At 47.5% G+C, this 14196-nt stretch overlaps 1 protein-coding gene across 1 annotated transcript in view; it reads left to right on the top strand.

Moving 5' to 3' along the window:
• Window positions 1-6930: 6930 nt before the first annotated feature.
• Window positions 6931-14196, top strand: part of MTURN (maturin, neural progenitor differentiation regulator homolog) — a 29545-nt gene continuing 22279 nt past the window's right edge. Inside the window, exon 1 of the mRNA XM_059396649.1 lies at window positions 6931-7384. Coding sequence (XP_059252632.1) covers window positions 7223-7384 — 162 coding nt within the window. The 5' untranslated portion in view covers window positions 6931-7222. The remainder of the gene's footprint in view (window positions 7385-14196) is intronic.

The raw sequence follows: 14196 nt of genomic DNA, 5'->3' as shown, positions 1-14196 counted from the left end.
CTAAACTAGTATGAATGAGTTTCTGTTATTGATGAACAGAAGACCATTGACTAAGACTGCTTGCTAGAACCGACTTCTCTATCTTGTTCTGAGTCCCAAAACAAAAGAATAGACCTTGACTCTTTCTGAATTAATGAAACGCAGTTATAGACTCTCAGACCTGGAATCATCTAACGCAAACCATGTATTTTCTAGATGAAATAGTAATGTGTGACGAAGTGAGATCACCCAAAACTTTCCACTGCATCATGGATCTCAGCGGCGTTCTGTTTAACAGCTACTTTCCCTGCATCGTAGCTGAGGACACACACATCCTCCCAGGCCAGGCTGGGCCAGAGCGCACCGAGCGATCATCATCCGATCATTGTATCTCCTAAGAGATCTGTCTGCTGATAAGATGATAACAGCTTCTGGCTTAGCAAATTACCTGGATACATGCCTTTTCCCAGAGGAAAGCCACACCCTCATAGGACCTCTGGAGTAATGGTCTTGGGACCCCTCTGTAGAAGATAATCTAATCTAACGGGTCCTAACAAGCTTCAACAGACAAAATAGAAGCAGAACTACAATCTTTATCAGAGAGGGAGAAGAGAAAAATGTTAAAATAACTGTCTTGCCACCTTAAAGTCTGTGTTTCTCCCTCAGCAGCACCAGTGAGATATTGCCAAAAAGGAAGTTTTGTGTGTTTTACTGAAGAAAAACACAAATGCTTAGAAATAGGGGGTATGAGAAAACATTTTAGTTAAAGGTAAGGGCAAGGCGGGGAATGATTGAACGACATAGAATATTGAATTCTTTTGTTTTGTATTGAAATCGAAAGTTTTGGGGGAAAAAAACTTAAAAAATAACCTCAAACTATTTGCTTCTTTGACATATATAAAGGAAAATATCTACCAGGTGAGTTTGATCAGATAGACTTGTTCTGAAGGCAAATGTAGCCAAATTGTGTGACCCAGAGCTTCCTCAAATTTTAGATGCACACTTTTTAGAGGAACAACAACAACAACAAAAAACGTGATTTGGTAAACATTTAAGATTGACAGATTCAGAAAAAAATTTGGAATGAATTTTTCTGGCCAGAGGGCAGGAATGCTGGAAGAAATCTTTCTCCTGAGCCTGACAGGATATTTGGGTCACAATGACTCATTTATGTAGATTTTTAATTTTGGGTGATCTTCCAATTTAATTTTTTTTTTTTTTTCAAACTCTAGTTGCAATGAAACAGACTTTGGCCCACATATGTCTACCCTCCTTCCTCCCTACCCTGCTGCCCAGGTGTCCCTTTTCCTGAGTGTCTTGGGAGAGATTGGGGATAAGTTCATCCTTCCTGTGTCCCCCTCTCAGATGTTGCTTTTCCAGATCCTGGGAAAAGCACATTTACCTCCCCCACATTACAGCGGTGACACACACACATTTGTCTACTGACCACCACCTCTGGCCCTTGGGGTCGACTGTTCCTCTGGATACCCTGAGACTACCGTGGGCTCCCAGGGTACATGGGCAACCAGCCCCATTCCCCTCTCTGCCTGATTCCTCATAGCATAGAACCAAAGGCTGAGTGGATGAAGCATATTTGCTAGCGGGGAGGGCTCATTAAATGGACTTACACTGCGGGAGGAAAGAGAAGGTAGAATTATATGGCAAAGTCAGCCTTAATCACACTAGAGTAAAAGCCACAGAAGATTTAGAACAGGGGTAGGTGGAAGAGTCTGCTTGAGCAGGAGAATCTAGGGTGTGCTTGGCAACTCCAGATTGGGTTCCTGAGACCTCCCGCCAGCATGGGGTTTGCATAAGCCTTCTCGTTTTACCAGCACACATCTCCCAAAGACAAACAGGGGTTCAGAGATTGAAGCTGAACTCTAAGCTCCACGTAAAGAAGAGAAACATTTATCTGCATGCAGTGAGCGCTACACAACTCTCCACCCACCAATGGGGATATGCTTTCTTCACCTTCCTTCTGTTTCTAGAGGGAGAACAATGAGGGGGCTTCACGAGGCCCTAATGAAAGATCTGGCTGGAGTTCCGGAAAGACCACGGTCCTGTACCTGGAGCGTGAATACACCCCCACACGGGAGGCCTCCCAGGACTCTGTCGGGACGGGACGGAGCAGAGTGATTTATCATCTTCCTGTCCAAGCAACTGACTTTCCAAGTTGGTTGAGGGAAACTGAGGTTTAAGCGACTTGTGTAGATGCACCTTCCAGAACTGATTTCCACTGCTTTATATGCACACCCCTTCTGTTAGTTAATAATAATGCTTGCTTCAGCCTTGTGCAAAACGTTCCTCTCTAAATCAGTAGTTCTCAAAAAGGGGCAGTTGTGCCCTCCAGGAAACATTTGGTGATGTCTGGAGGCATTTTCGGTTATCATAGGCTGAGGGTGGGGTGGTCTGTGGGGGAGAAGTTGCTGGCATCTCCGGATAGAGGCCAGGGATGCTGCTGAATATTGTATGACACAGAAGGCCACTGTCCATGAGAAAGAATTATCCAGCTCCAAATACCCATAGTGATGCTATTGAGAAATTCTGTTCTAAGTGCTTGGAAAGAATAAGGTTTTCCTTCATCTATGACCAGTATTCACTAGCTTCTCACTCTCATGTCACTCCTGAATTTTACTTTGAAAATTCATCAGCCAGGGCCACCTGGGTGGCTTGGTTAAACATCAGACTCTTGATTTTGGCTCAGTACAATCTCAAGGTTGTGAGTTCAAGTCCTGTGTCAGGCTCCCTGTTCTGCGGGGAGTCTGCTTCTTCTTCTCCTTCTACCCCTCCGCCATGCTCATGCTCTATCTCTCTCAGATAAATAAATAAAATCTTTTTAAAAATTCATCAACCAATCTTCCTACAAATCCTCTTCCAGAAGCAGAGTTAAAGTAATAATGGCATTTACTGAGTTCTTCCTGTGTGCCACGTTCTGGAACAAGGGGTTTACATACTTTTGTCACTATTCCCCATTTTTCAGAAGAGAAAATTGAGGCTCCAGGCAGTTAAGTAGGTTGCAAATGTCCATAAAACTTAAAATCTCAGGGGGAATCAATCCAGAATTCCAAAGTTTCTGCTCTTTAACTCAGTGCCTTTCTCTTGCTTTCTTTCTCTCTCTCTTTCTCTCTCTCTCTCTCTCTTTCTTTCTTTTTAAAATAAGCTCTATGCACACTGTGGAGCTTGAACTCACAACCGCAAGATCAAGTCACATGCTCCACTGATTGAACCAGCCAGGTGCCCTCACTCAATGACTTTCTAAGGAAACCAACAGTGTTCAATTCATTAAGCAATTGTTTTACACTGAGAATGCTATTTTTCCATCGTGAGAATTTTTCATCTTCTGACAAAAAATATTTGTTACATAAATATGACTTTGTAATTATGGTCATCCATCACTTATAACAAACTTTATAGATAGATTTAAAAACACATTTTTAAAATTCCTTCCTTTCCATGAAAAGCTATGTACTTTATATATATGTTTTTAAAGATTTTATTTATTTAGGGGTGCCTGGGTGGCTCAGTCATTAAGTGTCTGCCTTTGGCTCCGGTCATGATCCTGGGGTCCTGGGATCGAGCCCTGCATCTGGCTCCCTGCTCAGCTGGAAGCCTGCTTTCCTTCTACTCCCCCTGCTTGTGTTCCTGTTCTCGCTGTCTCTCTCTCTCTCTGTCAAATAAATAAATAAAATCTTTTTTAAAGATCTTTTTTAAAGATTTTATCTATTTATTTTTGTGTGTGCGTGAGAGAGAGAGAGAGAGAGAGAGAGACCGCATGAGAGCATGAGCAGGGGGAGTAGCAGAGGGGGAAACAGATACCCAGCTGAGCAGGGAGAACCACACCAGGCTCAATCCCTGGACCCTGGGATCATGACCTGATCTGAAGGCAGAGGCTTAACGGACTGAGCCATCTAGGCGCCCTGTAGTCTATATATTTTAGACTCAAATTTAAGGAATCTTTTCATTTTGGGAACTTTCAGACTAATGCATATAATGCTTTCAATGGCAGAACCAGAAGCTTGCTTTATCCTGAGGTGCCCGTATTAAGAAACATGAAGGAAAACAAGCAACACTCTGTAACATTTACAAGAGCATATTGAATTTTTTTTATTCAGGCGCCTCCTCCATTGTCTTGTGTATTCGTTTTCTAATGCTACATAGCAAATTAAACAACTTAAGAAGCTGCCATTTATTAGCTTACAAGTCTGTTAAGTCAGGACTTCGGGCAAAGCCACTACCTAACTGAATTCTCTGCTCACGGTCTCTCAAGGCTTACATCATGGTATCAGTCAGGCTGACTTCTCCTCTGGAGACTGCAGGAACCCAGCTTTCAAACTCATTGAGGTTATTGGCAGAATTCAGTTCCTTGAAGTCGTAAGAGTGAAGTCTCATTTCCTTGCTGACTGTTGGTCAGGGTTTGCTCTCAGCTCCTGGATTTGGCTTGCCAGATGGCCCCTTCCTTCTCCAGCATCATTAGTGGAGAATCTCCAGATGATGAATCTACCTTATGCTTCGAATCTCTCTTCAGGAAAAGCCCAGTCCCTTTTAATGTCTCCCCTGATTAGGCCAGGCCCACTAAGGACAATCTCCCTATCTTAAGGTCAATTGATTTGAAATCTTATTTACATCTGTAAAATCCCTCACAGCAATACCTAGATTAGTGTTTGAATAATTGGGAGAAGGTACGTGTATATTAAGCAGGCATGGAGCTTGGGGATCAACTTAGAACCCTGCCTACTTTATAGTCTGTAAGTTCCTTGGTGGCAAAAATTGGGCCTCATGTATGTGGTACCCAATAGATGATCCATAAATGTTCATTAAACTAAATTGTTTTAAAGGAATTGGGAAATTCTGAAGTCAGGAAATGGTTACATGGGAGCATTAACTTACAGGTGAAGACGAGCTCCCATCAGGGAAAAGATAAAAGGTAGTGCTGAGAATGCCTTTGTGCTGATCACCATCCTGCCCTCTGCCTCTACGAAAAGATTAAGGGGAGTTTCTACTTTCAGTGTGGGAATGTAGCTGTGATTTATTTATTTTCATTTTTAAATTATTTATTTATTTATTTTATATAATGTATTACTTGTTTCAGGGGTACAGGTCTGTGAAATCATCAGTCTTACACAATTCACAGCCCTCACCATAGTACATACCCTTCCCAATGTCCATTGCCCAGTCAGCCCGTCTCTCCCACCCACTCCATTTCAGCAACCCTCGTTTTATTTCCTGAGATTAAGAGTCTCTTATGGTTTGTCTCCCTTTCTGGTTTTGTTTCGTTTTTTTCCTTTCTTCCCCTATGCTCCTCTGTCTTGTTTCTCAAATTCCACATATCAGTGAGATCATATGGTAACTGTGTTTCTCTGAACGACTTACTTCACTTAACATAACACCCTTTAGTTCCATCCATATTTGTGCAAATGGCAAGGTTTCATTTTTTCATGGCCGCATATTATTCATATATATATATATATATATATATATATATATATATGCACAGCACATCTTTATTCATTCATCTGTTATCTGTTGATGGACATCTGGGCTCTTTCCATAGTTGGCTGGTGTGGACATTGTGCAGCTGTGATTTAGTAAGGGAAATCAAGGGGAAAAGAATCCATATCCCTGAAATGTGCAATAGACCAATTTTCTAGAATCACACCCATTCTATTGAGTAAAGGGTGTGTTCAGAGGCTTGATGGTGTCCTGAGCTTCCCTTGGCTAGCCTGTCATCCCTTTCAGGGTGGAACTACACTTTGTTCATATTTATATCCCTAGGGCTAGCACAGTGCCCAGTTCAAAAGATCAACTTTAAAGACAAAAGCTGATCGAATGTTTGTAGAATGAATGCTATTTAACGTGTCTCTGCTAGTAGGCATTCAGTTCCTATGGGCGGGGGCTCTTCCAATGCATTTTTTGCAATCCGGCAATGCCTATCCCATTCCTGGCAACTAGTGAGCATTCAACAGGTGCAATCATGGGGTTGTGTACACTTGTTTTAAAATGTACTTTCTCCTTTCCAAACTAGTTGGTCATTTTAAGTTATACAATATGATCTGAATGTTAATAATTATGAGACTTATTTCTAAGAAATATTCAGCTTTATGGTCATGCACAAAAAGAAAGAAAAAAGAACACTCTCCCCCCCGCCCCGCCCCAAACCTTTCATCTTCCTTTCAAATGGATACTCATGGGGCGCCTGGGATGGGGCGCCTGGGTGGCTCAGTGGGTTAAAGCCTCTGCCTTCGGCTCAAGTCATGATCCCAGGGTCCTGGGATCGAACCCCGCATCGGGCTCTCTGCTCAAGCAGGGAGTCGGCTTCCTCCTCTCTCTCTGCCTGCCTCTCTGCCTACTTGTGATCCCTGTCTGTCAAATAAATAAAATCTTTTAAAAAAATGGATACTTATATCAGTGGCTAGTAAATGTATTTAGGATAATCTTTTTTTTATCGATCGGAGGAGGGAGCTTTGATTTCCGAAAAAGAAAAGCTCCGTTTCCCTTAGATTTTCTCAACTCCTCCATCGCCAGCCTCAGACAAGGTACAAGTTATTTGCAATTCTGTGGGCGTCCCCTGCACTTAAATGGCATTCAAAAAAACACTTTTCCCAACGAGGCCTTCTAACTAAGAATAAACGCTAGACAGGACTACGAGCTTTGCCAGCTTCACTGTAAACTGGAAAGTCGCGGATTTCGGGTCCGCGCTGTGACGTCACCAGGCTAGTGGACCGCGGCGCGGGTCTCAGCCTCCAGTGATTGGCTGGGGCGCGTGACGTCACGGGACGGGGTGGTCCCGGGCTCCGGAGGACTCCGGGATGCTCCGATGCTCTGGGTTCGCTTATAAAAAAAAGAAAGAAAGAAAAGAAAGAAAGAAAGAAAGAAAAAAAAAAGGTGGTGGGGGCAAACCGAGGAGTCCGCCCCGCCCCGCCCGTCCGCCCGCAGCAAACCGCGCCGCCCGAGAGGGGCGGGCTGGGAGGCGGGTCGGGGAGGAGCCGGGCGCGGCGCCGCGCGGTCCAGGCCGCCGCCCACCCCGTACACACAGCATGTAAACAGTCCCCGCCGGGAGGAGCCCCGGGACCGGAGGGAGCCGCGCCGCCCGGCCCCGCCGCCTGCCCGAGAGCCCGCGGAGCCGCGCGCTGGCCGCCCGGGAGGAGGGCGCCCGAGGAGAGAGGAGGGCGGGCGGGCGGCGGAGGGAGCGGGAGGCGGGCAGCGCGCGAGGAGGCTGAGCGAGCGGCGGGCGCGGCGGGCCAGGATGGATTTCCAGCAGCTGGCTGACGTTGCGGAGAAATGGTGCTCCAACACGCCCTTCGAGCTCATCGCCACAGAGGAGACCGAGCGCAGGATGGATTTCTACGCCGACCCTGGCGTCTCCTTTTACGTGCTGTGTCCGGACAACGGCTGCGGGGACAATTTTGTGAGTGCCGGGGGAGGGACGGCTGCAGCGCGCGGGAGTGGACGCGCGGCCGCCTCCCTGCGCCCGAGCTGCCGCACGCCGGGGAGGCTGTGGGCGCGGGGTGGGGGCGTAACCGGCCCAGCGCGGCGGTGTCAGCTCTGCAGGGGCGGGAGGGGCGGAGGGAGGCGGGCAGGGGCGCCCTTAGGACCGGGGAGCCGGACTGGGGCGGGCTGTTTCGGGGACGCGACCCTGCGGCCCGTGCTTGATGCTCGGCTGGGAGCTTCTGCCGAGCGTCCCCGCCGCTCACCAGCCCGGGCCGGGGCGCACGGACTGTCCCACAGGGCCCGGAGTCTCGAGCTTCCTCCACCCGGGCGTCCCGTCGGGATGAGGAATCCCGTTCTCCTCCCGATGCGCAGACACAACTCCTCGAGTCACCGCGCCGGCCCGGGAGAGCCCCAGCCCCCGTGTGATCCCTTGCGCTGCCGGTTTGGACACAAAGCCTCTGTCCACGCTAGCGATGCCCCATCTTCTGGACCTTCTTTGCGGAATTACACCCCGGATCTTAAAAATGCACACGCGCGTGCGCGCGCGCGTGCACACACACACACACACACACACACACACTCACGCGCGCGCGCGGGCACGCCTATCCCTCCCAACACTCCTCCTGTGCTTCCATTGCTCCTGTGTGAGCTTCCAGCGAGGTGTGCGGGGCCCGAGCGCGTTCCGTCTGGCGGAGGCGGCGGCCGAGGCCCTGGGGAAGCACCCCCATCCCCCAGGCTTTTCCAGATGAGGGGAAATCCCCCTTATCCCAGCCCACTCCCGCCCCGAGCTGGAAGGGACCGGGACCTGGAACTGCGGTGTCCACATCTTCCACTTTGTATCCTGCGCCCACTTGGGATCTTGGGGCTGGCAGTTTAAGATGTGGCGGACAGGGGAGTTGGGGTGGGAAGTGCGGAGGATGGGCGAGGATGGCGCTCCAAGAAGTGTTTTTAAGGGCGGGGGAAAAAATAATGGTCCCCAAATGTAAGATGGAGGCGGCTGTGGGCTCGGGTTACCGTGTGGTCGCCGGCTGGAGCCTGGAGCTGGCGCTGCCGCCACCCCTGCGGACCGAGGTGGGGCGGCGCCGAGGCGCGGCCTGGCGCTGGCTCCTCAGGTGGGGCGAGACAAAGGTGCCCCTGCACCCCGTGGCAAGTTCGTGGTGGAGTTAGAGAGACAGCCCGATCCCCTTCTTTGGCACCTGAGTGGTGAAGGCTTGTGTGCAGCTTGCCGGGAAGGCGTGCTCCTGCCCCTCCCCGCACCCCCCCCCCCCCCCCCCGCCCCATATCCCCTCGGAGAAGAACACACCTGGGCCCCAAAGTGCGATACTAGAAGAGAGATGGCCTTGGGTGACAGCCAGATTTTAGTTCTGCCTGTGTGACTCTGGTCAAATGCCTTCTGGGAGCTCAGTTTACACATCAAAAAAATGGGCATGATACCAGCACCCAGGGGATCCACAGATCAAACACCTAATCATCTCTTTGCAACAGCAAAGGCCCTTCAGAGACCTGGGCGTCCCCCGAGTTTAGAGCTTGTCTTTCTTTTTTAAGAGTCTCAATTTTCTCGCCTGTAAAATGAGGTTAATCAGAACACCTCCATCGTGAGGACTTGTGAAGAGCAAGTAAACTCTAAATATAGGTAAGAACAGGGCTAACTGCAGTTAAAATATTGTTATTTGTTGTTGGGGAAAATGAGAGATCATTCAAAAGGGATTTACTCCATTGCAAACATGTGAGAAAACCCCAGGGTTCTACTGGAAAGGGCACCAGTGTCCAACTGGCTGCCTCGTTAAGAGTTTGGGAATCCCTTCTAACCCTAGTCTGCCAGTGGCCTTTCCAGCTCCTTACTGTGTGAGAGAGCAAGATCACTCAAGGTTCTGGATTTTATGGGGGAGAGCTCCACACAGCCTTCTTGCTAGAACTGCAGGAGATTCCCAAAGGAATTACTCCATGGAGAACCATGGTTGAGAAACATTATGTATATCACAATTTTTCAAGGCAATCATAATATTAAATGTTTTCCCACCTGTGTGAGTAAAATGCTTAAACATGTTCACTCTCTAACAATTAAATCAAATAGGTAAGGAAGAAAGTGGATGGAAGGAAAAAGTAATTTCTTGGGTAGACTGGAACATTCTTTAAGTTTCTGGAGGCCATGATGGACAACATGCCAACCACCAGAGTTTCCTTGGCCCAGATCTCTCCTCAGATCTTTCGCAGGCCAGGTTTGTCAAGCTGCCCTTTGCCTCTTGTTAAAGGGACTCAGGCATGAAGTGAGTGTCCTACCTCCGTCCTTTTCCTTTCCCCAGGAAAATCCTTTTAAGCATTAGAAGAAATTTGAGATGAATGGAACTCCCGTAACCCAAAGGATTTATTAACAAAATATTTACATAGCATTTCTCAATTTACAAAGTGTTTTCACGTGACTCATTCGCTCATTCATTTATTCATCAAACATTTTTTTTTTAAAGATTTTATTTATTTATTTGACAGACAGAGATCACAAGGAGGCAGAGAGAGAGGAGGAAGCTCGATCCCAGGACCCTGGGATCATGACCTGAGTCAAAGGCAGAGGCTTTAACCCACTGAGCCACCCAGGCGCCCCTCATCAAACAGTTATTGAGGCTTACTTTGAATCAGGCCAGGGCTACCTAGAAGGTAAATAGTATCTCTGCCCTCACTTTCTTGGGACCATTCTCCCCATCTAAGAGGCAGTGTGGCACATTGGTCGGAGTGCCCAGGCTTCTGGGTCAAACCGCCCCCCCCCCCAGCTCCCATGTCTAACTGTGTGTATTGGGGTGAGTTCTTTAATCCCTTCATGCCATGATTTCCACATCCTTAAACAGGGGAATGATGACATTAGTTCCCAGCAGGCTTGTTTAGAACAGTGCCCCAAATAGGGGTGGCGCTATTAGTGACTCTCTGGCCGTCTGGACATAGAAATCAGTCTGGGTCTTTTTAAAATATAATCCAGGTCATGACCTATGACTCTCCATCTCACCTAAACTGACTTCCTATAACTTTGACCATAGAACCTGAGCCCTTGCCATGGCTTCAAACCCCCACACAATCTGTCTTCTGCCACCTTTCTGATCAACTATTAGACCATTCTTCTTCCTTGCTCACTGTGTTTGTGCCACACTGACTTTTCTGGGTCTCAAACATGCTGCATTCATTCTTGCCTCAGGACCTTTGCATTTGCTGTCCACTCTGCCCAGAACACTGTTCCTCCACATCTTTGCATGGCTAGCTCCTTTATGCCATTCAGGCCTGGGAAAAGCCTTCCTGACCACATATTCTTTCATCTCACCCTCTTTTATTCAAGTCATAGCACTCATTAGTACTTGATACTCTCTTATTTATTTTCTGCCGGCCCCATGAGGCTCTAAGGTTCTTAAGAGTATTGGCCTTGTCTGTCTTATTTGTCACTGTATCCCAGAACTTGGTGTAGTGTCAGACCCATGATAGGTGCTCGGAATGAATGATAGTGAAGAAGGCAGATGTTAAATTTTAAGAATGATGGCTTCAAAGAACAGTAATTACCACTTATGTGCCATTACTATGTGTCAGACACCGTACTACTTTTATGTAGGCAGTAGGTACTTTGTGTATATGTGCTTATTTAATCTTAGTAATACTGCAAGGTCATCTCTGTGATTTTCTCCATTTTACAGAGGAAGAAACTGACACACAGCAAGGTGTACTGACTTTTCCACAGCTAATAAATAGTAGAGCCACTTGAACCCTAGCCCTATACTGGAAACATAGCATCCCAGGAGTGACAGCCAGAGATCCAATTCAGACTGCAGGTTCAAGGGTGGCTTCTTATTGCAAAAAGTCTATGAGTTAGGTATGATACCCGTTTTTTAGGTGAGGAAACCGAGTCTCCGTTGAAGGAATTTTGTCCAGGATAATGCCACTGAGAAATGATAGCCAGGACTCGAGCTCAAGCCCAGAGGCCTGTCATTTGCACCACGAAGAGTGTCAAGCCAAGAGCTCCAGAGGGTCTGGGGAACAGGGCTTCCCTTTACTTTCCTTCCACTTTGGCAGCTCCTGTTTCCCCTTCTCATCTCACAGGCCATCCTGTTCATACCATCCCCTTCCACACTGCCGCCCTGATTCAGGCCTGTCTCTGTGGACAGTGCACAAGGTCAGCTCCTGAAAGAAAATGAAGCTGCCTTCGCCCTCTTTATTGGGTGATCAGTGACAGAGCCAACCCTGCCTGGCTCTACAGGTCTGACAGGGAGGGACCGAGAGCTCGCAGACAGGTGGCACACTCCCTTCTGCCAACACAGAAGGTCCTGAGGGCTTCATCAAGCTGGAGGAGAGGGGTGCTGGCATCCACTAAGGGACCGGCCAGACAGAGGGGCTCGTGTGCGTGCTCTCCTGGGCATGGCAACCTCAGCTGCTTCCCCTCCTTGTCCTAGGCCAGGAGAAAGCAGCTCTAAACCAGGAGTACTGGCTCACGGCTCCCTGGCGCCTGGGTGCTCATGATTGGAGAAAGGGAGGGCTGCCTTATTGTCCTATTTTTTTCCCTGCCAACCCATCAAAAACATGTTTGGATCTAAGATTTTGTGCAGTTTATTCCCTCCTCAATATGAACACAAAGATAGCAGTTGTCACACTATTAAAGAAAAAAAGGCTCTATTTATAGAAGGACCATGTGATTTAATTTTATACATGTGTGTATACATATAGCTCTATATATTTTCCCCATTTTTGTTCTAGGCGTGTCTCTGTTCTTAACCACGTGACCAAGTAACAACCTAATAGAGCTTGTCTAAATGAGATTGCATCACCTCGTGTGATGGGACAATGGAGAAAAAGCACCTTCTTGTCCAGTTTAAACTCCACCCTCCATTTCCTCCTACATCAAGTGGAGATAATCGTACCTATATTATTATTGTGGGGGTTAAATGAGGGGTCATGGTAACTGTAAGGCTTTCCACAATGGCTGTGCATTATTCATACAGAGATTCTTTAGGGGAAAGGGTATGTCCTTAGCATATTTGTGAAGTGGTCACCCTGAGGACAGTGAAGTTATGCTAATAGGAATTTCAACAGATGGAAGAAGCACTCTGGGCTCCTGCTAAATGAGAGGCTGTCTACAGGTGATCCCCTATAATCTTAGTAGATAACCATACTATATTATTATTTTCTATGACTCATGAAGGAGCTGAGGCTCAGGTCGAAGATGTGGTCACCTCCATGGATATCTTGGCTTTGCCCCTGCTCTGTTTGACCACAGATAAGTTGCTCAACCTCTCTGAACCTCAGTTTCCTCCTTGCTAAAATGTATCCATGGTTGGCACAAAGAGCAGGTCATAGGTATGGCCAGCCCCACTCTTCCCTGTGCAGAAGTGTGTTGGGTGGTGTGAGATGGCATGTAGCTTTTCTCCTGTAGCATCTCTTCAAGGGACAGCAGTCGGTTTGGGGGTAAGCCACACTAACTCAAAATAGACTTTCCGGTACTGATGATGGCAGAAACCCCACATGGCAGTACTATAGTGGGAGGGAGGACCCTGGCAATGACCTTTGACTCAAGTAACTGAGTCCAGGGAGGAGAAGCAGCTGTGTTCTTTGCTCCCCAGCACCCCCCCTCCCCCGCCTAAGCACCAGGAAGCCAAGCACCCTACCCACAAGCATTAGAATGGTCAGAGCACCCAGACTGTGGTCAAAAAGATATTTGTAGGATTGAATTACCATACTGGTCTAAGACCATTTTGGGATGAGCTGGATGTTCTCATCTTTACTATAGGAAACAGAAAGGTGCTCATTTTCCTGTGTGCAGATGCTATGGTTCTCAATATCTTTGGCTGGACAAACTTTGATGATAAGCTGTGGTCCAACTTAATGACAGAAAGAAGAGCTGCAGCTGCCCTTTTTAAAATCAAAACTCTCAAAAAATAAATAAATAAATAAAGCTCTTGCCAGGAATTTTCATCCCCAGCCCCTAAATATGATTCGTCAAAGTTCAGTTCTGGTTGTGGTTCTCAAAGTGTGGGCCCAAAGCCAGAAGCATGAGTATCACCTGGAAGCCTTTTGGAAATGTAGATTTTCGGCCCTACCCCCAGCATTTGTATGTGTATAAGTTGGGGGATGAGAAGGGAAGGTATTGTGGTGCTTATGGAAGCTTTTGAGGACCACTGCTGTCCTCTCCTTCAGAATCCTTCCCTTGGCATTCCTCCTATTATAAGGTGCCTTAGCCCTCACTGCATGGTGGGAATGTCAGTACGTTCTGTAGCAGGATTTTTATTTGCAGGATTTTTATTTTTATTTTTATTTTTATTTATTTTACATTGTTCAAAGCCACAGGTTCTATGGCCCCTGCTACCATTTCTTCGTGGCCAAAAGCGGCTGTTTGGTTGAATTTCCAAGCCGGAGTCGTTATGGACACGCCTGGTGGTGCAGGACTGTGGCTCTTCAATCACCCATTTATCATTGTTTTAAGACTAGACCCCAGAATCTGCTTTCAAGAGCATCAGCCTGGCCACCAGACATTCTGTCGGCCCTCTCCTGGTTTGGGAACGGGCCCCAGAACCTAAGTCAGGTTCGGTGGGGTGAGGAGGTTCGGAGCCGATGACTAAAGAAAGAATTCTTAAGACGTCGTTGGTGCAAAATGGTGGCTTATTAAAGCACGGGGACAGGACCCGTGGGCAGGAAGAGCTGCTGCCCTGGGTTGTGAGGGTGGGCATGTTATATACCCCACGGTTGGGGGGAGGTGGTGAAGGGATGGGAGATTTCAACAGAGTTTTCACATGTTAGGGAGGGCCTACAAGGTGCTGGGGGGGGGGG

Source organism: Mustela nigripes, chromosome 4 (assembly GCF_022355385.1).
Source record: "Mustela nigripes isolate SB6536 chromosome 4, MUSNIG.SB6536, whole genome shotgun sequence".
Classification (NCBI taxonomy): Eukaryota; Metazoa; Chordata; class Mammalia; order Carnivora; family Mustelidae; genus Mustela; species Mustela nigripes.
The sequence above is the reverse complement of the archived record's forward strand: the minus strand, read 5'-3'. Positions and strand labels throughout refer to the sequence as shown.